Genomic DNA, 25,813 nt, shown 5'->3' with positions numbered 1-25,813 from the left:
ACCTGGTCTAAAGTGTGTAAGTGGCGCTACTGTGCTGTGTAATTTGAGTAATGGAGACTACTGTGCAGCGTAATATGAATTGATATTATTTTGTGGTCACACCCCTTCCCCTAGAAGCCATGCCCCTATAGTTTTGGCGCTAGCCTACGATGCACACTGGCCCTGTGTTAAATATTGGGGGGGCGCCGATGCTGTTTCTTGCACACAGCGCTAAAATGTCTACTTACGGCACTGGTATATACGGAATACTAAACAGCACCTTTATTGTGTGACTTATATTTGTCTGACACTCAACAGTGATACACAAACACCCAGCACCCAGACCGGCCAGAGAGAGTGACACACAATTACAGGATACTTGCCTACTTTTGAACAAGCCTATCAGGGAGATGTGACAGTGACACCTATCAGCGCGGGCGTGTACCGCTACATCTGAGAGGCGCGTCACACAAATGACTGACATCCACATGTAAATGAGCCCAGAAGTTAGTAAGATCTACTTGTTGTAGAAAATACTCTGATATTTGTCAGGATTTGTTTGTGTATTGTGTTTTACAAGAGGTTCCATATACTGTAAGAGGCCACGAGAAAACTTATTTATAATGCATGTAGCCATAGTGATCACTGGGCCTTATAACCAATGCAGGGAAATGGCGCTGATGACCCATCTGAATGTATGTATCTCTGAGTTATTTTTTACCCCAAGCAGCTGCATAATGGGGGTAAGGTGCAATCAGGGAGATTGATGGTCTATTCAGGGAGTCAGGGAGATTGCTCCATTCAGGGAGTCTCCTGCAGAATGCGGGAGGAGAGGTAACTATGAATTACAGGATAAATAATAGTGACTTCTAAATCATTTATTGTACAACGGATCCATCACTGATTTATTACTGATATCTTTATACAGGAATAAGCTTGTAAATGAAAAAACGGATAGTATTGTGTATACATATCTTCATTCTGATGTGTACAAGCTGTACCTGGGAGCGTACAATAGAGAACCCACTGCTGCCCATCCCTACCAACATTGGAACACATTTCAGATATACTAGGGATGGCCATCAACCACCGATGATTCCTAATCATTGATGGTTTACAGCCAATGTCAAATGTTTTTGCCAATCGATGGGAGAGAACCAGATGGTTTCCCTCCATCGATAGCATAGCGAAAACAAATATAATTTTTTTTATTACAAGGTGCCAGGACATGACCATAGCTCCGCCCCCGACACCCGTGAAGCTCTGCCCCAGGCTGTGATTGGCCCATGGGTCATTCACTGGAATACCAGGGATAACCATCGATGAGTGAAACCATAAAGTTCCCCATAGTATAGTTGATGGCCATCAATGGCCACTCACAGTTTTGCCATCAATGGCAACCATCGATAGCAAACACACCGACGGCCATTCCTAATACACACTGGTTATCTGGTTACACAGGAGGGGCAGGTGCTTAGATGTAGCTCCACCCACTACTTCATTCTGAATATTACACCAATTGGATTGCCTTCCCTGTGATGTCACCAGTATCTGGGCAGATTTCTTATGGTAATTTCTCCCGGCTCCTGACTCCCTCACATATAGTTATACACCCATCCCATATAAATAATGCAGCATGGATGGGCTCAGTGAGGGCGGCAGTGTAGGTGTGTAAGTGTCTGATGGGGTCACACAGAGAATAAAAGGACAGTTGTCCTGCCTCATAATCTAGATATACCCTCACTCTGTCACAGGGGATATTGTCAAATAATTGGATCTGTGTACTGTCATGTATCACTGAGTACTGATTATTACACCTATACAAACACCAGGACTTGTTATTATATCCAATGCATGACTGCTCTCTTCTCCTGTCTATACTGGGATAACACATCCCCACCATCCACCACACTGACTTACTGACATCCACCTCCCAGTAATGTCGCCCTGAGGAGAATCTCCTGCTGCTTATTACCTGAGGATAACTCTGAAATCTCTCTGGTGTTACTGGGTGATTCTGGTTTATATGTGACCATGATGCGGTTTTCCTGTCACCTGATATCTGTATATAATCACCAGCTGTGGTTACATCCAGTAATATGTCTGTAGCTTCCTGCACATAGATCCCTGTATTTATACCTGTTATTATATCAGATAATGTGTGTAATGTCCCTGAGATGAGACCCACATCCAGATCTCCTGCACCACGGACCTGGGTATCATGTCTCTCTGTGTCCTCAGTGTCACACAAGTCCCCTGTGTCTGGTTCCTGTAAGACAGTCACTGGATCACCCATGTTACACAGCTCCTCAATGTGACGCATCTTCCCGGACAGCTCGTCCTTCTTTATTTCCAGCTGCTGGATCAGATCAGAGACTGAGAGTGAAACGTGCTGTTCCTGCCTGGAGATCTCACTCAGGACTCTCTTCTCCAGGTCTTCCAGCTGTCTCCTGATGTCTCTAAACAGGGCAGTGACTGTCTCTATTACACCAGCTGCTTTTCTCTGATCTTCTCTCCTGCACTCCTGCAGACTCTGCACTCTATTCTCAGTCTCCGCCCTCTTTGTGGTCAGTTTCTGCAGAACATCTCTCAGCTTCTCCTTCTTCTTCTCAGAGGCCTCATCCAACATCTCCACCAGGTGTCCCCGATGTTCTCCATCCAGCCTGCAGGACACACAGATACAGACAGAGTCCTCAGTGCAGTAATACTCCAGGATCTTCTTATGGACGGAGCATTTCCTGTTCCCCAGGGCAGTGGTGGGGTCACATAAGACGTGCTCTGGTGACTTGCTGTGTACTCTCAGGTGATTATCACACAGAGAAGCCTCACAATGCAGACAGGATTTAGCAGCAGGTACAGGAGAGTGAATACAGTAAGTGCAGAGGATCCCAGTCTCCTCCTGATCAGGGCGAGTAGACAGGAACCTCCCCAGTATGTTACACAGAGGAATGTTCCGTATCAGTGCAGGACGCTCCTGACTCTCTGCTCTGCAGTCAGGACAGGTATATACTCCAGCCCCCTCCTGTGTATCCAGCACACGATCAATACAGACCCGGCAGAAGTTGTGGCCACATCTCAGGGTTACAGGGTCTGTATAAATGCTCAGGCAGATGGAACAGTCCAGCTCCTGTCTCAGATCAGCAGACGCCATCGCTGCAGCAGGAGAGAGAAATGAAAGTGAAAGTCTCTGACACTCAGATACCCGTACAGTCACATTCTGCACACAGGGGGAGGGGGAGCTGTCACTCAGATTATAGGTGCAGGATCAGTTATACTAAGGGGCGCACCCACAATATAAAGGGACATCATGCAGAACAATCTACTTAGGAGTATATTTATTAACTTTATTTTTACAAAACTAATGTGAAAAGGGGAGTTTTCTGATTTCACACCGTTTTCACTATGGACTATGAGGCTGGAGCTGCGGCTGCACTGCACAACTGTTGCTCCCTCTCACCAGTCACTTACCTGACGCTGGTCATGTGACCTGCTCCTGATCTCCTGCGCAGCTGCAGAGGCTTCTGGGAATTGTATGCCCATGCAATGACAGACATGCGCTGTGGCGCGATGCACAGTGTCAGATATAATATCTGGCACAGCACAGTATTATACAGCAGTATCAGACATAGTACCTGGCATAGCGCAGTATTATACAGCAGTATCAGACATAGTACCTGGCATAGCGCAGTATTACACAGCAGTGTCAGACATAATACCTGGCATAGCGCAGTATTACACAGCAGTGTCAGACATAACACCTGGCATAGCGCAGTATTACACAGCAGTGTCAGACATAACACCTGGCATAGCGCAGTATTACATAGCAGTGTCAGACATAGTACCTGGCATAGCGCAGTATTACACAGCAGTGTCAGACATAACACCTGGCATAGCGCAGTATTACACAGCAGTGTCAGACATAACATCTGGCATAGCGCAGTATTACACAGCAGTGTCAGACATAACACCTGGCATAGCGCAGTATTACATAGCAGTGTCAGACATAGTACCTGGCATAGCGCAGTATTACACAGCAGTGTCAGACATAACACCTGGCATAGCGCAGTATTACACAGCAGTGTCAGACATAACACCTGGCATAGCGCAGTATTACACAGCAGTGTCAGACATAACACCTGGCATAGCGCAGTATTACACAGCAGTGTCAGACATAATACCTGGCATAGCGCAGTATTACACAGCAGTGTCAGACATAGCACCTGGCTTAGCGCAGTATTACACAGCAGTGTCAGACATAACACCTGGCATAGCGCAGTATTACACAGCAGTGTCAGACATAACACCTGGCATAGCGCAGTATTACACAGCAGTGTCAGACATAATACCTGGCATAGCGCAGTATTACACAGCAGTGTCAGACATAATACCTGGCATAGCACAGTATTACACAGCAGTGTCAGACATAACACCTGGCATAGCGCAGTATTACACAGCAGTGTCAGACATAACACCTGGCATAGCGCAGTATTACACAGCAGTGTCACACATAATACCTGGCATAGCGCAGTATTACACAGCAGTGTCAGACATAATACCTGGCATAGCGCAGTATTACACAGCAGTGTCAGACATAACACCTGGCATAGCGCAGCATTACAGAGCAGTGTCAGACATAACACCTCGCATAGCGCAGCATTACACAGCAGTGTCAGACATAACACCTGGCATAGCGCAGTATTACACAGCAGTGTCAGACCTAACACCTGGCAAAGCGCAGTATTACACAGCAGTGTCAGACATAGTACCTGGCATAGCGCAGTATTACACAGCAGTGTCAGACATAATACCTGGCATAGCGCAGTATTACACAGCAGTGTCAGACATAATACCTGGCATAGCGCAGTATTACACAGCAGTGTCAGACATAATACCTGGCATAGCGCAGTATTACACAGCAGTGTCAGACATAATACCTGGCATAGCGCAGTATTACACAGCAGTGTCAGACATAACACTTGGCATAGCGCAGTATTACACAGCAGTGTCAGACATAATACCTGGCATAGCGCAGTATTACACAGCAGTGTCAGACATAACACCCGGCATAGCGCAGTATTACACAGCAGTGTCAGACATAACACCTGGCATAGCGCAGTATTACACAGCAGTGTCAGACATAACACCTGGCATAGCACAGTATTACACAGCATTGTCAGACATAACACCTGGCATAGCGCAGTATTACACAGCAGTATCAGACATAGTACCTGGCATAGCGCAGTATTACACAGCATTGTCAGACATAACACCTGGCATAGCGCAGTATTACACAGCAGTGTCAGACATAATACCTGGCATAGCGCAATATTACACAGCAGTGTCAGACATAACACCTGGCATAGCGCAGTATTACACAGCAGTGTCAGACATAACACCTGGCATAGCGCAGTATTACACAGCAGTGTCAGACATAACACCTGGCATAGCGCAGTATTACACAGCAGTGTCACACATAATAACTGGCATAGCGCAGTATTACACAGCAGTGTCAGACATAACACCTTGCATAGCGCAGTATTACACAGCAGTGTCAGACATAACACCCGGCATAGCGCAGTATTACACAGCAGTGTCAGACATAACACCTGGCATAGCGCAGTATTACACAGCAGTGTCAGACATAACACCTGGCATAGCGCAGTATTACACAGCAGTGTCAGACATAACACCTGGCATAGCACAGTATTACACAGCATTGTCAGACATAACACCTGGCATAGCGCAGTATTACACAGCAGTATCAGACATAGTACCTGGCATAGCGCAGTATTACACAGCATTGTCAGACATAACACCTGGCATAGCGCAGTATTACACAGCAGTGTCAGACATAATACCTGGCATAGCGCAGTATTACACAGCAGTGTCAGACATAACACCTGGCATAGCGCAGTATTACACAGCAGTGTCAGACATAACACCTGGCATAGCGCAGTATTACACAGCAGTGTCAGACATAACACCTGGCATAGCGCAGTATTACACAGCAGTGTCACACATAACACCTGGCATAGCGCAGTATTACACAGCAGTGTCACACATAACACCTGGCATAGCGCAGTATTACACAGCAGTGTCAGACATATCACCTGGCAAGCGCAGTATTACACAGCAGTGTCAGACATAACACCTGGCATACAGTAGCGCAGTATTACACAGCAGTGTCAGACATAACACCTGGCATAGCGCAGTATTACACAGCAGTGTCAGACATAATGCCTGGTATAGTGTAGTATTACACAGCAGTGTCAGACATAATACCTGGCATAGCGCAGTATTACACAGCAGTGTCAGACAAAACACCTGGCATAGCGCAGTATTACACAGCAGTGTCAGTTATAATACCTGGCATAGCGCAGTATTACACAGCAGTGTCAGACATAACACCTGGCATAGCGCAGTATTACACAGCAGTGTCAGACATAATACCTGGCATAGCGCAGTATTACACAGCAGTGTCAGACATAATACCTGGCATAGTGTAGTATTACACAGCAGTGTCAGACATAATACCTGGCATAGCGCAGTATTACACAGCAGTGTCAGCCATAACACCTGGCAGAGCGCAGTATTACACAGCAGTGTCAGACATAACACCTGGCATAGCGCAGCATTACACAGCAGTGTCAGACATAACACCTGGCATAGCGCAGTATTACACAGCAGTGTCAGACATAACACCTGGCAAAGCGCAGTATTACACAGCAGTGTCAGACATAACACCTCGCATAGCGCAGCATTACACAGCAGTGTCAGACATAACACCTGGCATAGCGCAGTATTACACAGCAGTGTCAGACATAACACCTGGCAAAGCGCAGTATTACACAGCAGTGTCAGTCATAACACCTGGCATAGCGCAGTATTACACAGCAGTGACAGACATAACACCTGGCATAGCGCAGTATTACACAGCAGTGTCAGACATAACACCTGGCATAGCGCAGTATTACACAGCAGTGTCAGACATAATACCTGGCATAGCGCAGTATTACACAGCAGTGTCAGACATAATACCTGGCATAGTGTAGTATTACACAGCAGTGTCAGACATAATACCTGGCATAGCGCAGTATTACACAGCAGTGTCAGACAAAACACCTGGCATAGCGCAGTATTACACAGCAGTGTCAGACATAATACCTGGCATAGCGCAGTATTACACAGCAGTGTCAGACATAACACCTGGCATAGCACAGTATTACACAGCAGTGTCAGACATAACACCTGGCATAGCGCAGTATTACACAGCAGTGTCAGACATAACACCTGGCATAGCACAGTATTTACCTGGCATAGCACAGTATTACACAGCAGTGTCAGACATAACACCTGGCATAGCGCAGTATTACACAGCAGTGTCAGACATAACACCTGGCATAGCACAGTATTACACAGCAGTGTCAGACATAATACCTGGTATAGTGTAGTATTACACAGCAGTGTCAGACATAATACCTGGCATAGCGCAGTATTACACAGCAGTGTCAGACAAAACACCTGGCATAGCGCAGTATTACACAGCAGTGTCAGACATAATACCTGGCATAGCGCAGTATTACACAGCAGTGTCAGACATAACACCTGGCATAGCGCAGTATTACACAGTAGTGTCAGACATAACACCTGGCATAGCGCAGTATTACACAGCAGTGTCAGACATAATACCTGGCATAGCGCAGTATTACACAGCAGTGTCAGACATAATACCTGGCATAGTGTAGTATTACACAGCAGTGTCAGACATAATACCTGGCATAGCGCAGTATTACACAGCAGTGTCAGTCATAACACCTGGCATAGCGTAGTATTACACAGCAGTGACAGACATAACACCTGGCATAGCGCAGTATTACACAGCAGTGTCAGACATAACACCTGGCATAGCGCAGTATTACACAGCAGTGTCAGACATAATACCTGGCATAGTGTAGTATTACACAGCAGTGTCAGACATAATACCTGGCATAGCGCAGTATTACACAGCAGTGTCAGACAAAACACCTGGCATAGCGCAGTATTACACAGCAGTGTCAGACATAATACCTGGCATAGCGCAGTATTACACAGCAGTGTCAGACATAACACCTGGCATAGCGCATTATTACACAGCAGTGTCAGACATAACACCTGGCATAGCACAGTATTACACAGCAGTGACAGACATAACACCTGGCATAGCGCAGTATTACACAGCAGTGTCAGACATAACACCTGGCATAGCACAGTATTACACAGCAGTGTCAGACATAATTCCTGGCATAGCGCAGTAATACACAGCAGTGTCAGACATAACACCTGGCATAGCACAGTATTACACAGCAGTGTCAGACATAATTCCTAGCATAGCGCAGTATTACACAGCAGTGTCAGACATAATACCTGGCATAGTGTAGTATTACACAGCAGTGTCAGACATAATACCTGGCATAGCGCAGTATTACACAGCAGTGTCAGTCATAACACCTGGCATAGCGCAGTATTACACAGCAGTGTCAGACATAACACCTGGCAGAGCGCAGTATTACACAGCAGTGTCAGACATAACACCTGGCATAGCGCAGCATTACACAGCAGTGTCAGACATAACACCTGGCATAGCGCAGTATTACACAGCAGTGTCAGACATAACACCTGGCAAAGCGCAGTATTACACAGCAGTGTCAGACATAACACCTCGCATAGCGCAGCATTACACAGCAGTGTCAGACATAACACCTGGCATAGCGCAGTATTACACAGCAGTGTCAGACATAACACCTGGCAAAGCGCAGTATTACACAGCAGTGTCAGACATAGTACCTGGCATAGCGCAGTATTACACAGCAGTGTCAGACATAATACCTGGCATAGCGCAGTATTACACAGCAGTGTCAGACATAATACCTGGCATAGCGCAGTATTACACAGCAGTGTCAGACATAACACCTGGCATAGCGCAGTATTACACAGCAGTGTCAGACATAATACCTGGCATAGCGCAGTATTACACAGCAGTGTCAGACATAATACCTGGCATAGCGCAGTATTACACAGCAGTGTCAGACATAACACTTGGCATAGCGCAGTATTACACAGCAGTGTCAGACATAATACCTGTCATAGCGCAGTATTACACAGCAGTGTCAGACATAACACCTGGCATAGCGCAGTATTACACAGCAGTGTCAGACATAACACCTGGCATAGCGCAGTATTACACAGCAGTGTCAGACATAACACCTGGCATAGCGCAGTATTCCATAGCAGTGTCAGACATAGTACCTGGCATAGCGCAGTATTACACAGCAGTGTCAGACATAACACCTGGCATAGCGCAGTATTACACAGCAGTGTCAGACATAATACCTGGCATAGCGCAGTATTACACAGCAGTGTCAGACATAACACCTGGCATAGCGCAGTATTACACAGCAGTATCAGACATAGTACCTGGCATAGCACAGTATTACACAGCATTGTCAGACATAACACCTGGCATAGCGCAGTATTACACAGCATTGTCAGACATAACACCTGGCATAGCGCAGTATTACACAGCAGTGTCACACATAATACCTGGCATAGCGCAGTATTACACAGCAGTGTCAGACATAACACCTGGCATAGCGCAGTATTACACAGCAGTGTCAGACATAACACCTGGCATAGCGCAGTATTACACACCAGTGTCAGACATATCACCTGGCATAGCGCAGTATTACACAGCAGTGTCAGACATAACACCTGGCATAGCGCAGTATTACACAGCAGTGTCAGACATAACACCTGGCATAGCGCAGTATTACACAGCAGTGTCAGACATAACACCTGGCATAGCGCAGTATTACACAGCAGTGTCAGACATAACACCTGGCATAGCGCAGTATTACACAGCAGTGTCAGACATAACACCTGGCATAGCGCAGTATTACACAGCATTGTCAGACATAACACCTGGCATAGCGCAGTATTACACAGCAGTATCAGACATAGTACCTGGCATAGCGCAGTATTACACAGCATTGTCAGACATAACACCTGGCATAGCGCAGTATTACACAGCAGTGTCAGACATAACACCTGGCATAGCGCAGTATTACACAGCAGTGTCAGACATAACACCTGGCATAGCGCAGTATTACACAGCAGTGTCGGACATAACACCTGGCATAGCGCAGTATTACACAGCAGTGTCAGACATAACACCTGGCATAGCGCAGTATTACACAGCAGTGTCAGACATAACTCCTGGCATAGCGCAGTATTACACAGCAGTGTCAGACATAACACCTGGCATAGCGCAGTATTACACAGCAGTATCAGACATAGTACCTGGCATAGCGCAGTATTACACAGCAGTGTCAGACATAATACCTGTCATAGCGCAGTATTACACAGCAGTGTCAGACATAACACCTGGCATAGCGCAGTATTACACAGCAGTGTCAGACATAACACCTGGCATAGCGCAGTATTCCATAGCAGTGTCAGACATAGTACCTGGCATAGCGCAGTATTACACAGCAGTGTCAGACATAACACCTGGCATAGCGCAGTATTACACAGCAGTGTCAGACATAATACCTGGCATAGCGCAGTATTACACAGCAGTGTCAGACATAACACCTGGCATAGCGCAGTATTACACAGCAGTATCAGACATAGTACCTGGCATAGCACAGTATTACACAGCATTGTCAGACATAACACCTGGCATAGCGCAGTATTACACAGCATTGTCAGACATAACACCTGGCATAGCGCAGTATTACACAGCAGTGTCAGACATAATACCTGGCATAGCGCAGTATTACACAGCAGTGTCAGACATAACACCTGGCATAGCGCAGTATTACACAGCAGTGTCAGACATAACACCTGGCATAGCGCAGTATTACACAGCAGTGTCAGACATAACACCTGGCATAGCGCAGTATTACACAGCAGTGTCACACATAATACCTGGCATAGCGCAGTATTACACAGCAGTGTCAGACATAACACCTGGCATAGCGCAGTATTACACAGCAGTGTCAGACATAACACCTGGCATAGCGCAGTATTACACAGCAGTGTCAGACATAACACCTGGCATAGCGCAGTATTACACAGCAGTGTCAGACATAACACCTGGCATAGCGCAGTATTACACAGCAGTGTCAGACATAACACCTGGCATAGCGCAGTATTACACAGCAGTGTCAGACATAACACCTGGCATAGCGCAGTATTACACAGCAGTGTCAGACATAACACCTGGCATAGCGCAGTATTACACAGCAGTGTCAGACATAACACCTGGCATAGTGCAGTATTACACAGCAGTGTCAGACATAACACCTGGCATAGCGCAGTATTACACAGCAGTGTCAGACATAACACCTGGCATAGCGCAGTATTACACAGCAGTGTCAGACATAGTACCTGGCATAGCGCTGTATTACACAGCAGTGTCAGACATAACACCTGGCATAGCGCAGTATTACACAGCAGTGTCAGACATAATACCTGGCATAGCGCAGTATTACACAGCAGTGTCAGACATAACACCTGGCATAGCACAGTATTACACAGCAGTGTCAGACATAACACCTTGCATAGCGCAGTATTACACAGCAGTGTCAGACATAACACCCGGCATAGCGCAGTATTACACAGCAGTGTCAGACATAACACCTGGCATAGCGCAGTATTACACAGCAGTGTCAGACATAACACCTGGCATAGCGCAGTATTACACAGCAGTGTCAGACATAACACCTTGCATAGCGCAGTATTACACAGCAGTGTCAGACATAACACCCGGCATAGCGCAGTATTACACAGCAGTGTCAGACATAACACCTGGCATAGCGCAGTATTACACAGCAGTGTCAGACATAACACCTGGCATAGCGCAGTATTACACAGCAGTGTCACACATTACACCTGGCATAGCGCAGTATTACACAGCAGTGTCACACATAACACCTGGCATAGCGCAGTATTACACAGCAGTGTCAGACATAACACCTGGCATAGCGCAGTATTACACAGCAGTGTCAGACATAATACCTGGCATAGCGCAGTATTACACAGCAGTGTCAGACATAACACCTGGCATAGCGCAGTATTACACAGCAGTGTCAGACATAACACCTGGCATAGCGCAGTATTACACAGCAGTGTCAGACATAACACCTGGCATAGCGCAGTATTACACAGCAGTGTCACACATAACACCTGGCATAGCGCAGTATTACACAGCAGTGTCAGACATAATACCTGGCATAGCGCAGTATTACACAGCAGTGTCAGACATAACACCTGGCATAGCGCAGTATTACACAGCAGTGTCAGACATAACACCTGGCATAGCGCAGTATTACACAGCAGTGTCAGACATAACACCAGGCATAGCGCAGTATTACACAGCAGTGTCAGACATAACACCTGGCATAGCGCAGTATTACACAGCAGTGTCAGACATAACACCTGGCATAGCGCAGTATTACACAGCAGTGTCAGACATAACACCTGGCATAGCACAGTATTACACAGCATTGTCAGACATAACACCTGGCATAGCGCAGTATTACACAGCAGTATCAGACATAGTACCTGGCATAGCGCAGTATTACACAGCATTGTCAGACATAACACCTGGCATAGCGCAGTATTACACAGCAGTGTCACACATAATAACTGGCATAGCGCAGTATTACACAGCAGTGTCAGACATAACACCTGGCATAGCGCAGTATTACACAGCAGTGTCACACATAATACCTGGCATAGCGCAGTATTACACAGCAGTGTCAGACATAACACCTTGCATAGCGCATTATTACACAGCAGTGTCAGACATAACACCTGGCATAGCGCAGTATTACACAGCAGTGTCAGACATAACACCTGGCATAGCGCAGTATTACACAGCAGTGTCACACATAACACCTGGCATAGCGCAGTATTACACAGCAGTGTCAGACATAACACCTGGCATAGCGCAGTATTACACAGCAGTGTCAGACATAACACCTGGCATAGCGCAGTATTACACAGCAGTGTCAGACATAACACCTGGCATAGCGCAGTATTACACAGAAGTGTCAGACATAACACCTGGCATAGCGCAGTATTACACACCAGTGTCAGACATATCACCTGGCATAGCGCAGTATTACACAGCAGTGTCAGACATAACACCTGGCATAGCGCAGTATTACACAGCAGTGTCAGACATAACACCTGGCATAGCGCAGTATTACACAGCAGTGTCAGACATAACACCTGGCATAGCGCAGTATTACACAGCAGTGTCAGACATAACACCTGGCATAGCGCAGTATTACACAGCATTGTCAGACATAACACCTGGCATAGCGCAGTATTACACAGCAGTATCAGACATAGTACCTGGCATAGCGCAGTATTACACAGCATTGTCAGACATATCACCTGGCATAGCGCAGTATTACACAGCAGTGTCACACATAATACCTGGCATAGCGCAGTATTACACAGCAGTGTCAGACATAACACCTTGCATAGCGCATTATTACACAGCAGTGTCAGACATAACACCTGGCATAGCGCAGTATTACACAGCAGTGTCAGACATAACACCTGGCATAGCGCAGTATTACACAGCAGTGTCAGACATAACACCTGGCATAGCGCAGTATTACACAGCAGTGTCAGACATAACACCTGGCATAGCGCAGTATTACACAGCAGTGTCAGACATAACACCTGGCATAGCGCAGTATTACACAGCAGTGTCAGACATAACACCTGGCATAGCGCAGTATTACACAGCAGTGTCAGACATAACACCTGGCATAGCGCAGTATTACACACCAGTGTCAGACATATCACCTGGCATAGCGCAGTATTACACAGCAGTGTCAGACATAACACCTGGCATAGCGCAGTATTACACAGCAGTGTCAGACATAACACCTGGCATAGCGCAGTATTACACAGCAGTGTCAGACATAACACCTGGCATAGCGCAGTATTACACAGCAGTGTCAGACATAACACCTGGCATAGCGCAGTATTACACAGCAGTGTCAGACATAACACCTGGCATAGCGCAGTATTACACAGCATTGTCAGACATAACACCTGGCATAGCGCAGTATTACACAGCAGTATCAGACATAGTACCTGGCATAGCGCAGTATTACACAGCATTGTCAGACATAACACCTGGCATAGCGCAGTATTACACAGCAGTGTCAGACATAACACCTGGCATAGCGCAGTATTACACAGCAGTGTCAGACATAACACCTGGCATAGCGCAGTATTACACAGCAGTGTCGGACATAACACCTGGCATAGCGCAGTATTACACAGCAGTGTCAGACATAACACCTGGCATAGCGCAGTATTACACAGCAGTGTCACACATAATACCTGGCATAGCGCAGTATTACACAGCAGTGTCAGACATAACACCTGGCATAGCGCAGTATTACACAGCAGTGTCAGACATAACACCTGGCATAGCGCAGTATTACACAGCAGTGTCACACATAACACCTGGCATAGCGCAGTATTACACAGCAGTGTCACACATAATACCTGGCATAGCGCAGTATTACACAGCAGTGTCAGACATAACACCTGGCATAGCGCAGTATTACACAGCAGTGTCAGACATAACACCTGGCATAGCGCAGTATTACACAGCAGTGTCACACATAACACCTGGCATAGCGCAGTATTACACAGCAGTGTCACACAACACCTGGCATAGCGCAGTATTACACAGCAGTGTCAGACATAGTACCTGGCATAGCGCAGTATTACACAGCAGTGTCAGACATAACACCTGGCATAGCACAGTATTACACAGCAGTGTCAGACATAACACCCGGCATAGCGCAATATTACACAGCAGTGTCAGACATAACACCTGGCATAGCGCAGTATTACACAGCAGTGTCAGACATAACACCTGGCATAGCGCAGTATTACACAGCAGTGTCAGACATAACACCTGGCATAGCGCAGTATTACACAGCAGTGTCAGACATAACACCTGGCATAGCGCAGTATTACACAGCAGTGTCAGACATAACACCTGGCATAGCGCAGTATTACACAGCAGTGTCAGACATAATACCTGGCATAGCGCAGTATTACCCAGCAGTGTCAGACATAACACCTGGCATAGCGCAGTATTACACAGCAGTGTCAGACATAACACCTGGCATAGCGCAGTAACACAGCAGTGTCAGACATAACACCTGGCATAGCGCAGTATTACACAGCAGTGTCAGACATAACACCTGGCATAGCGCAGTATTACACAGCAGTGTCAGACATAATACCTGGCATAGCGCAGTATTACACAGCAGTGTCAGACATAACACCTGGCATAGCGCAGTATTACACAGCAGTGTCAGACATAACACCTGGCATAGCGCAGTATTACACAGCAGTGTCAGACATAACACCTGGCATAGCGCAGTATTACACAGCAGTGTCAGACATAATACCTGGCATAGCGCAGTATTACACAGCAGTGTCAGACATAACACCTGGCATAGCGCAGTATTACACAGCAGTGTCAGTAGTACCATTATGACTGGCTGTTATCTGCAGGGTAAACTGAAACATATAATGTATTGGATTACTTTCAGCCTGGTTGTCTCTGACAGGAATAAGCCCCGGGGACTTTTGCTAAACCCTCAGAAACCCCTCGGAATATATAATAATCTGTGGGGACGGAGCTCAGTGAATTTGGAAGCTCAAACAATTGTAACGTTCAGCAGATCACGTTGCGTCGTCCTCGTGTTCACAGAAAGTGTCTCACACACAGATACAATGTGAGGCGGCCGCACATGAGGAAGTCTTCCAAAGAAAATGAGTGACTAAGAAAAGCCGTCATCTCGCAGAACGTCAGATACTAAATATTTATAACGTAACCTAGGAGGAAAACCTGCGCACATTGGATAAGTATTGGGGCCTCATTAATATTTTTACTGAACAGGGCTTGAAATACAGACAAGGGCCCTCATTCCGAGTTGATCGCTCGCAAGGCGAATGTAGCAGAGTTACACACGCTAAGCCTACGCCTACTGGGAGTGTATCTTAGCTTCTTAAAAGTGCGACCGATGTATTCGCAATATTGCGATCACTAACCTCGTAGCAGTTTTAGAGTAGCTTCAGACTTACTCTGCCTGTGCGATCATTTCAGTGCTTGTCGTTCCTGGTTGACATCACAAACACACCCAGCGTTCGCCCAGACACTCCCACCGTTTCTCCGGCCACTCCTGCGTTTTTTCCGGAAACGGTAGCGTTTTCAGTCACACGCCCCTAAAACGGCCTGTTTCCGCCCAGTAACACCCATTTCCTGTCAATCACACTACGATCGCCGGAGCGATGAAAAAGCCGTGAGTAAAAATACTTTCTTCATTGTAAAGTTACTTGGCGCAGTCGCAGTGCGAACATTGCGCATGCGTACTAAGCGGAATTTCACTGCGATGCGATGAAAAACACCGAGCGAACAACTCGGAATGAGGGCCAATGTTTTCCGCACCTTAAAACATACGTAACCCCTGCTGCACCCACTGTGGGTTTATCTCTCAATGGGGCCCATTTGCTAAACAATATTTGCGTCTATTTTCCTGAAAACACCAGTTTTGGGGTTAGCTGGAAATATTAAGTATCCCCTGAATGTATGTAGGAGGGAGAGTAGCAGGGATCAGGAATGGAGGGATCGGAGACACCAGCTGCGTTCCCTCCATTCCCGTCATCAGCCGCAAATATTACACCTTATGGCCTGATTCAGATGTTTCCACCATTGCTGGCCAGCTCCACCTACCGCGCTTTTTCATACATTACTATCCCCGTGGACTACAGATGGGACCGGTAACATGTGCTGAGCGCAGCAGTGGAGTGAGGCACCTGTGCCGGAGCATGGCGAGGTTCCACGTGCTGCAAGGTGAAATTATACACCAAACAAGAAACATGAAAAGCTCATGTCGGCATTCTCATGTGTTGATCATTTAGTCGTCGACCTTTTGAACCTGTTGACCTTTTGACCATGTCAGCCTTGTTTTAGGGATGAGTTTGGGGCGCGGTGCCCCCTGGGCTGGTGGGGCGGGGCTGCTATGGGGCAGCACACTGTAATGCAGTCTGGAGCTTGGGAAATATGACAACATTACAGCCCCATAAACCAGATATCATTTTATTTCCCACTTTTTGTAAAACTTTCAAATATTTTTCTACTAATATTACTGCCCCCCCTCTTGGCGCCTCTGCTGACATCTCACACCTGGGTCTTTGTGCCTAACTCAGATCTAATCGCAGCAGCAAATTTGTTAGCTAATGGGCAAAGCCATGTGCACTGCAGGGGGGCAGATGTAACATGTGCAGAGAGAGTTAGATGTGGGTGGGTTATATTGATTCTGTGCAGGGTAAATACTGGCTGCTTTATTTTTACACTGCAATTTAGATTTCAGTTGGGACACACCACACCCAAATCTAACTCTCTCTGCACATGTTACATCTGCCCCACCTGCAGTGCACATGGTTTTGCCCATTAGCTAACACATTTGCTGCTGTGATCAGATCTGAGGGCCTATTTCAGACCTGATCGCTAGGCTGCGTTTTCGTAAAGCCTGCGATCAGGTCTAAACTGCGCATGCGTATGCAGCAATGGGTGTGTGCAAAGAATCCATTCGCACGGGCATTCGCAAGTAGATTGACAGGAAGAAGGCGTTTGTGGGTGTCAACTGACCGTTTTCTGGGCGTGGTTGGAAAAACACAGGCGTGTCCATGCAATTGCAGGGAGGGTGTCTGACGTCAATTCCAGGACCGGACAGCCTGATGAGTAAGTCCTGGGCTGCGCAGAGACTGCACAAGATCTGTTTGTACAGCTCTGCTACACATGTGATCGCACACTTACACAGCTAAAATACACTCCCCTATGGGCGGTGACTATGCGAACGCAGGACTGCAAAAAACCCTAGCAAGTGAACAGGTCTGAATTAGGCCCTTTTTGTGCCTTTAATTGTTAATACAAGCGTATATGACCTCATTGTTACTAAGCATTTCATGTGTCAGGTTTTAAATAAACGTGAATATTTTGGATAAGTAAAACAGTAAACAGCACAGGCCCAAATACACACAGGTCACTGCAATGCTATATGTCCTGTATGGCAGTCATTGTGATGCTACATGTACTGTCTGGCTGTCACTGGGATGCGGTGTGTAATGTGTGGTGGTTACTGCAATGCTATATGTCCTGTATGGCAGTAACTGTGATGCTGCATGTACTGTATGGCTGTCACTGGGATGCGGTGTGTAATGTATGGTGGTTACTGCAATGCTATATGTCCTGTATGGCAGTCACTGTGATGCTGTTAGGGTCTCCTGCCCTGTGCTGCCACGTCGTCATGGCAACCAGGAGGCAAGTGCTAGCGGAGTAACCTGAGCGCAGCTGATACTCCGGTTCGGGTCTTGTGCTGTGCAGTGGTTACAGGCTCTGTGCACGGCAGGGGATCCGGTGCTGGTTTTTGTGCTCACAGTCTGTGAGGTCTGAGTGGGGCGTGGACAGCACCTGCTATATAAACCCTCTTCTCAGGTTAGGCAGATGCTGCTGAATCTTTGTTGGTTAGTCAGTTCCTGAAAGTTAGCTAGTACTGTGTAACTTTGTATTTGCTTGTTGCTTACTGCAAATAGGCCTTGGGATTTGGTACTACACTCTGCCGATCCAGACCTAGCAGTAAGACTGGAGTCAGTCATTTAACCTGCTGGGGTTCTTTTGCTACTCTGTGAACCTAGCAAGTTTGCGGCTGTATTCTCAGAGTTGCCTGCCAAAATCCTTTCTCACTGTGCAAGGTGTCCAGGTGTCAGTTTAGTGGCAGTAAGCTGAACCGGTGAGGACTAGGATTGTGGAGACTCTCCTTGTGTCTATTATTCCATCTCTGACCAAGGAGTTTACTGCCACACCTGTTGGTAACCCTTTAGGCCCATGATACCCAGTGGAATGACCCAGCCCTGAGACACCAGTACCGAAGAGGTCTTTCTAACCAGATAAAAGACCAACTGGTACAATATCCCTTACCTGATAGCTTGGATCAGCTCATGCAGTTATCCATCCGGGAGGATAGACGGCTGAGAGAGCGTAGGCATGAAAGGGAGACCGAGGTTTCCTTCTTTCCTAAGGGAACCTCAGACTCTGAGGAATTTTCCGAGGAGCCTATGCAGATTGGGGCTACCCGCCTCTCCTCGCGTGAGAAGACGCGGAGGAGACAGCAGGGTTTGTGTTTGTACTGTGGGAATAAAGGTCATGTGGTAGTATCATGCCCAGAAAAGCCGGAAAACTTCAGGGCCTGAGGGTGATGGGAAATATCCTGTCAGGCCAGAAGTCAGAATTTCCCAAGAAGACTTTTATCATTCCGGTGACCTTGAAGATCCTCGGTCAAACTGTCAAGACTGAGGCCTTTGTGGACAGTGGGGCCGACAGGGTTTTTATGGACCGCCAATTCGCCCTGGAACACTCTGTTCCCTTAGTACCCTTGGCATCAGAAATTGAGATCTGTGGGTTAAACGGGGAACCATTATCCCAGGGTAAAATTACCTCTTGCACTAGTCAGATTTCTTTGTTTATTGGAGCCACACACTCTGAAAAATTGTCCTTTTATGTGACTGTCTGTACTTTTGCCCCATTGGTGTTGGGGTTACCCTGGTTAAGGGCCCACAATCCTCAATTTGACTGGGTCTCTGGGGAGATTCTTAGTTGGGGTACTGATTGTTTCAGGAGTTGCTTGAGCCTTCCAGTCAGGCTTTCGCAGCTAAGTTTGCCAGGATTGCCAGGATGTTATGCAGATTTTGCAGACGTGTTCTCCAAAAAAGTTGCAGAGGTGCTACCTCCCCATCGCCCCTATGACTGTGCCATTGATTTGTTGCCAAATGCTAAGCTTCCCAAGAGCAGGTTGTACTCCCTGTCACGTCCTGAGACTCAGGCTATGGCAGAGTACATTCAGGAGAACTTGGCTAAGGGATTTATCAGACCTTCACAGTCTCCAGTTGGGTCGGGGTTCTTCTTTGTGGGTAAAAAGGACGGTTCGTTGCGACCCTGCATCGACTTCAGGGAATTGAACCGTATCACGATTAAAAACTCATACCCACTGCCTCTCATTTCGGTCTTGTTTGATCAGCTTCGTACTGCCACCATTTTTTCTAAGATTGACCTACGCGGTGCGTACAATCTAATCCGAATAAGAGAGGGGGATGAATGGAAGACTGCCTTTAATACCCACTCAGGGCATTATGAATATTTGGTGATGCCTTTTGGGCTCTGTAATGCCCCGGCAGTCTTCCAGGACTTCATGAACGATGTGCTCAGGGAATATTTGGATAGATTCTTAGTTGTATACTTAGATGACATCCTAATCTTCTCCCATTCCCTGGAGGAACATCGGAAGCATTTACACTTAGTCCTCCAGAAACTCAGAGACCACCGGCTTGGGGCGAAGCTGGAGAAGTGCGAATTTGAAGTTCAGCAAATCGCATTTCTAGGATATATTATCTCCCCAGAAGGTTTCCAAATGGAGGTTTCCAAGGTACAGGTAGTCCTGGATTGGGTGCAGCCCACTAGTTTGAAGGCGCTTCAGCGTTCTTTGGGCTTTGCAAATTTTTATAGACGATTTATCGCTGGATTTTCGTCTATAGTGGCGCCCTTAGTGGCGCTCACTAAGAAAGGGGCAGATGTTGCTCACTGGTCTTGTGAGGCCAAAGCAGCTTTTGCCCGTCTCAAAAGGGCATTTGTCTCGGCCAAGGTGCTGCGACACCCAGATCCAGAGCGTCCTTTTGTGGTGGAGGTGGATGCCTCTGAGATGGGTATTGGGGCTGTGTTCTCTCAGATGGGGGTGTCTGATAATCGCCTTCATCCCTGTGCTTACTTTTCCCGTAAATTTTCGCCTGCCGAGATGAATTATGACGTGGGTAACCGGGAATTGTTGGCTATTAAGGATGCACTCGAGGAGTGGAGACACTGGCTTGAGGGGGCTAAGTTTGTGATCTCAATTCTCACCGACCATAAGAATTTGGCATATTTAGAGTCAGCGAAGCGCCTCAATGCCAGGCAGGCACGATGGGCTTTGTTTTTTGCTTGCTTTAATTTTTTGATAACATATCGCCCTGGGTCAAAAAACATCAAGGCTGATGCGCTCTTGCAGAGTTTTGCTCCAATCCAGGAGACCACCGAGGAGCCGTTGCCCATTGTGTCCCCATCATGTATTAAAGTGGGCATTACCCAGGACCTCTTGTCATTAGTCCTTAGAGCACAGGAGCAGGCTCCTCCAGACCTTCCGGTAGGTCTTTTGTTTGTGCCTCCTAGGTTAAGACAGCGAGTGTTCCTGGAATTCCATGCCAAGAAGTCGGCAGGTCACCTGGGCATTGCCAGAACTCGAGAGTTGCTATCTAGGGCAGTGTGGTGGCCCTCGGTGGCTAGGGATGTGGATCAGTGGGTTCGGGCATGTGACATCTGTGCCCGAAATAAGACTCCTAGAGGGGTTCCTGTTGGCCCATTACATCCACTCTCTATTCCATCTAAGCCATGGACCCACATTTCAATGGATTTTGTGGTGGACTTGCCCAAATCCTCGGGGATGACAGCCATCTGGGTTGTCGTTGACAGGTTTTCGAAGATGGCGCACTTCGTTCCACTGGTTGGGCTGCCATCGGCCAGACGCCTGTCTGAATTATTTATGCTGCATGTTGTGCGCCTCCACGGGTTGCCACTTGATGTGGTCTCTGACCGCGGATCCCAGTTTGTGGCCAAATTCTGGAGGGCATTTTGTTCCGATCTCCAGATTTCTGTCAGCTTGTCGTCAGGCTACCATCCGCAGTCTAATGGGCAGACTGAAAGGGTGAACCAGTCCTTGGAGCAGTTCCTCAGGTGTTATGTCTCCAAGTGTCAGACTGACTGGGTTGCTCATCTGTCCATGGCGGAGTTTGCCTATAACAACACGGCTCACTCTGCTACAGGGATCTCTCCCTTCCTTTGTGTGTATGGGCATCATCCTAAGGCCAATTCTTTTGACCCCCTGGACTCCACGCCTGGTGGTTCCTCTGTGGTTTCGGTCCTTAGGGGTATTTGGAGGAAAGTGAAGAAAGCCCTTGTGTCTGTGTCATTAGTGACCAAAAGGTTTTTTGATAAGCGGAAAAGACCCTGCAGCTTCAAATTAGGAGACTTCGTCTGGTTGTCTACCAAGAATTTGAAGTTGAGACAGCCATCTCATAAGTTAGGCCCCCGGTTCTTCGGCCCTTATAAGATCACTAGGGTTATCAATCCGGTGGCATTTCAGTTAGATCTGCCCCGTTCTTTGGGTATCAATAAAACATTTCATTGTTCCCTTTTAAAACGGGCGATTAGTAATCCTTCTTCCAGTGGAAGACCTTCCCCTCTTCTGATACGTGGCCAGAGGGAGTTTGTTGTTGAAAGGATTCTTGACTCCAAGATGGTTCGGGGTCGGCTGTCATTTTTGGTGCACTGGAAGGGGTATGGCCCGGAGGAGCGGTCGTGGGTGCGCAGTTGTGATCTTCATGCCCCCAGACTGATACGCTCTTTCTTCTCGCAGTTCCCCGATAAACCCGGTGGTAGGGGTTCTTTGACCCCTCGTCAGAGGGGGGGTACTGTTAGGGTCTCCTGCCCTGTGCTGCCACGTCGTCATGGCAACCGGGAGGCACGTGCTAGCGGAGTAACCTGAGCGCAGCTGATACTCTGGTTCGGGTCTTGTGCTGTGCAGTGGTTACAGGCTCTGTGCACGGCAGGGGATCCGGTGCTGGTTTTTGTGCTCACAGTCTGTGAGGTCTGAGTGGGGCGTGGACAGCACCTGCTATATAAACCCTCTTCTCAGGTTAGGCAGATGCTGCTGAATCTTTGTTGGTTAGTCAGTTCCTGAAAGTTAGCTAGTACTGTGTAACTTTGTATTTGCTTGTTGCTTACTGCAAATAGGCCTTGGGATTTGGTACTACACTCTGCCGATCCAGACCTAGCAGTAAGACTGGAGTCAGTCGTTTAAACTGCTGGGGTTCTTTTGCTACTCTGTGAACCTAGCAAGTTTGCGGCTGTATTCTCAGAGTTGCCTGCCAAAATCCTTTCTCACTGTGCAAGGTGTCCAGGTGTCAGTTTAGTGGCAGTAAGCTGAACCGGTGCACTGCAAGTGAGGACTAGGATTGTGGAGACTCTCTTTGTGTCTATTATTCCATCTCTGACCAAGGAGTTTACTGCCACACCCGTTGGTAACCCTTTAGGGTTTTGCTGTTGCCCTTAGCAACAGCATTTCTGGTTCTCTACGTATTAAATCACAACATCTCGCTTCTTTCCATCTGAGCATTCCTAATACTAGGGAGACACCCAGTTTCTTAGCCTTTGGGCTTCTCTGTCCACTTTGTGTTTATTTCGTTACTCTATCACCTTCTGTGTATGTAATGTCATATTCCCCAGTCTGTCTGTGAGTTCATTTGTTTTGCATCCCTCTCCGTTCAGACACCAGTACATTCCTGCTGGCACTGGTGTGCATAACAGATGCTGCATGCACTGTATGGCAGTCACTGGGATGTTGTGTGTAATGTATGGTGGTTACTGCAATGCTATATGTCCTGTATGGCAGTCACTGTGATGCTACATGTACTGTCTGGCTGTCACTGGGATGCGGTGTGTAATGTATGGTGGTTACTGCAATGCTATATGTGATGCTGCATGTACTGTATGGCAGTCACTGGGATGCGGTGTGTAATGTATGGTGGTTACTGCAATGCTATATGTCCTGTATGGCAGTCACTGTGATGCTGCATGTACTGTATGACTGTCACTGGATGCGATGTGTAATGTATGGTGGTTACTGCAATGCTATATGTACTGTATGGCAGTCACTGGGATGCGGTGTGTAATGTATGGTGGTTACTGCAATGCTATATGTACTGTATGGCAGTCACTGGAATGCGGTGTGTAATGTATGGTGGTTACTGCAATGCTATATGTCCTGTACGGCAGTCACTGTGATGCTGCATGTACTGTATAGCAGTCACTGTGATACTGTGTGTAATGTATGGTGGTTACTGCAATGCTATATGTACTGTATGGCAGTCACTGTGATGCTGCATGTACTGTCTGGCTGTCACTGGGATGCGCTGTGTAATGTATGGTGGTTACTCCAATGCTATATGTACTGTATGGCAGTCACTGGGAAGCTCTGTTTACTGTATGGTGATTACTGTGTTCTAGCCATAATGCTTTATACTGCTTCAATATTGTGTGTGTCTCTGGGTATTAATGTAATCTCAGGAGCAATTATTGATGTAAATTGGATACAAATAATGTGTTTAGATGTTGATGTTTGAATTTTGAAACACTTGGCTTGTGATGTCTATTTTTCCATCTTCGCTCCCACTCATGGTAAATGCTGGCTACTGTCCGGCACTGGGCATGACACAATGGCTTACCTGCTTTCCCTTAGTCTCTACAGAAACTCTGACACATATTTGCTGGACTGGACTGGATCCAGAATTATTCTGAACCAGGCTGGACCCAGGCTTGAGGTGAACCATGTCAGTATCCGGAGCCTTACCTTTGAAAAAGCTGCAGGACCTGCAGCGAAACGCATCAGTTGCCATCCTGATCACCGTTGATTTGCTGCAGAATCAGTGCCCCGGACCATACTGGACATCCAGATTCTACAATTTGGTGGATACAAATAGGCATACCAAGGACCCTTCCGCAAGCTAAACTCCGCATACTGGTGAGGATTGAGATTACGTTACCAACTCCCAATTGAAGGATCTCCTAATGGGACTTTCTCCCTCCAGCGGCATAAGAAGCGGTAATAATCCTTTTGGGACTGTGCAATCAGCTCCTAAGCCTATATAATTCTGCCTAAACTGGTGTCCAGTTATATAAAAGGAACGGACATTTCTGGTTCATTAATTCTGTCGGTGGTCATATTGACTTTTAATTGGTATTTTATTAGACTTATTAAATAAATGTTTTAATCTGTTTTCATTCAATCCATCTAATTTTTTAGTATTAATTGAATTTAGCGGTGCTATTTTTTCTTTCTTTTTGTGTATGTCCAGGTATCAGGATCGACTAATCCTGTTGTTTAGCAGCAGCATTAGAACAACAGCCCTTTTTGCGCCCGAGCACCAATCTTGGTATTTTCTTTTTGTTGCATCCGGAGCCTTACCTCTGGTGCGGACTCCCATGGGTTGCCATCCCAGTGGTTGGTGCGGCTGCGACGGCGGGGAGCTGCTTGCAGCGGGTCCTTGGGCATGTGTGCGGCTTCCAGAGGTCCCGGGCCGGGTCCTGGTGAGCTGGGCGCTGTGGTGGGTAGTCGCTGCATCAGAGCCCTCAGGCAGTGACTTTGTTTCAGAAAGTCAGCGCCGGAGCTGTGTTAGCTAAAGTGCTGCAGCTGAGAATGTCCCCAGTGCTGGGGGCGGCCATGTTGAAGACCAGATATCTGCCAATTGAATTTACACTCTGCTTCCAGCCAATCCGGTGCAGTCTTCCCTTATTAAAGTGGGCTGGCTCAGGGAGAGAGTGCCTGCACTTTAAGTTGCTTTCCTGTGAATGGTGCTCCAGCTCTGTGCTTCCAGGCTGCTCCTGGTTCCCCGGTTTTGGTTGCTATCCTCCGTTCGTGACCTATCGCTGCTGAAGTCTTGTCGCTTAACCCATCTCCACTCGTGGAGGCGCTCACGGGCTCCTGGTCATTAAGGGGCTTCAGGTGCTAAATGGTGGTCTTCATTTCTTCAGAATCTGAGTTCTTCAGCCTCGCTCTCCAAGCTCAAGCCACAGTCTTTCAGTTCTTCAAAACCAGTCTAC

At 47.2% G+C, this 25,813-nt stretch overlaps 1 protein-coding gene across 1 annotated transcript in view; it reads right to left on the bottom strand.

Moving 5' to 3' along the window:
* Window positions 1-841: 841 nt before the first annotated feature.
* Window positions 842-25,813, bottom strand: part of LOC134928626 (E3 ubiquitin-protein ligase TRIM39-like) — a 38,960-nt gene continuing 13,988 nt past the window's right edge. Inside the window, exon 2 of the mRNA XM_063924552.1 lies at window positions 842-3,132. Within this exon, the coding sequence (XP_063780622.1) occupies window positions 1,544-3,130 (1,587 nt within the window). The 5' untranslated portion in view covers window positions 3,131-3,132 and the 3' untranslated portion in view covers window positions 842-1,543. The remainder of the gene's footprint in view (window positions 3,133-25,813) is intronic.

The sequence above is a fragment of the Pseudophryne corroboree genome, chromosome 5 (assembly GCF_028390025.1).
Source record: "Pseudophryne corroboree isolate aPseCor3 chromosome 5, aPseCor3.hap2, whole genome shotgun sequence".
Lineage (NCBI taxonomy): Eukaryota > Metazoa > Chordata > Amphibia > Anura > Myobatrachidae > Pseudophryne > Pseudophryne corroboree.
This window is presented reverse-complemented; position numbering and strand designations above follow the sequence as displayed.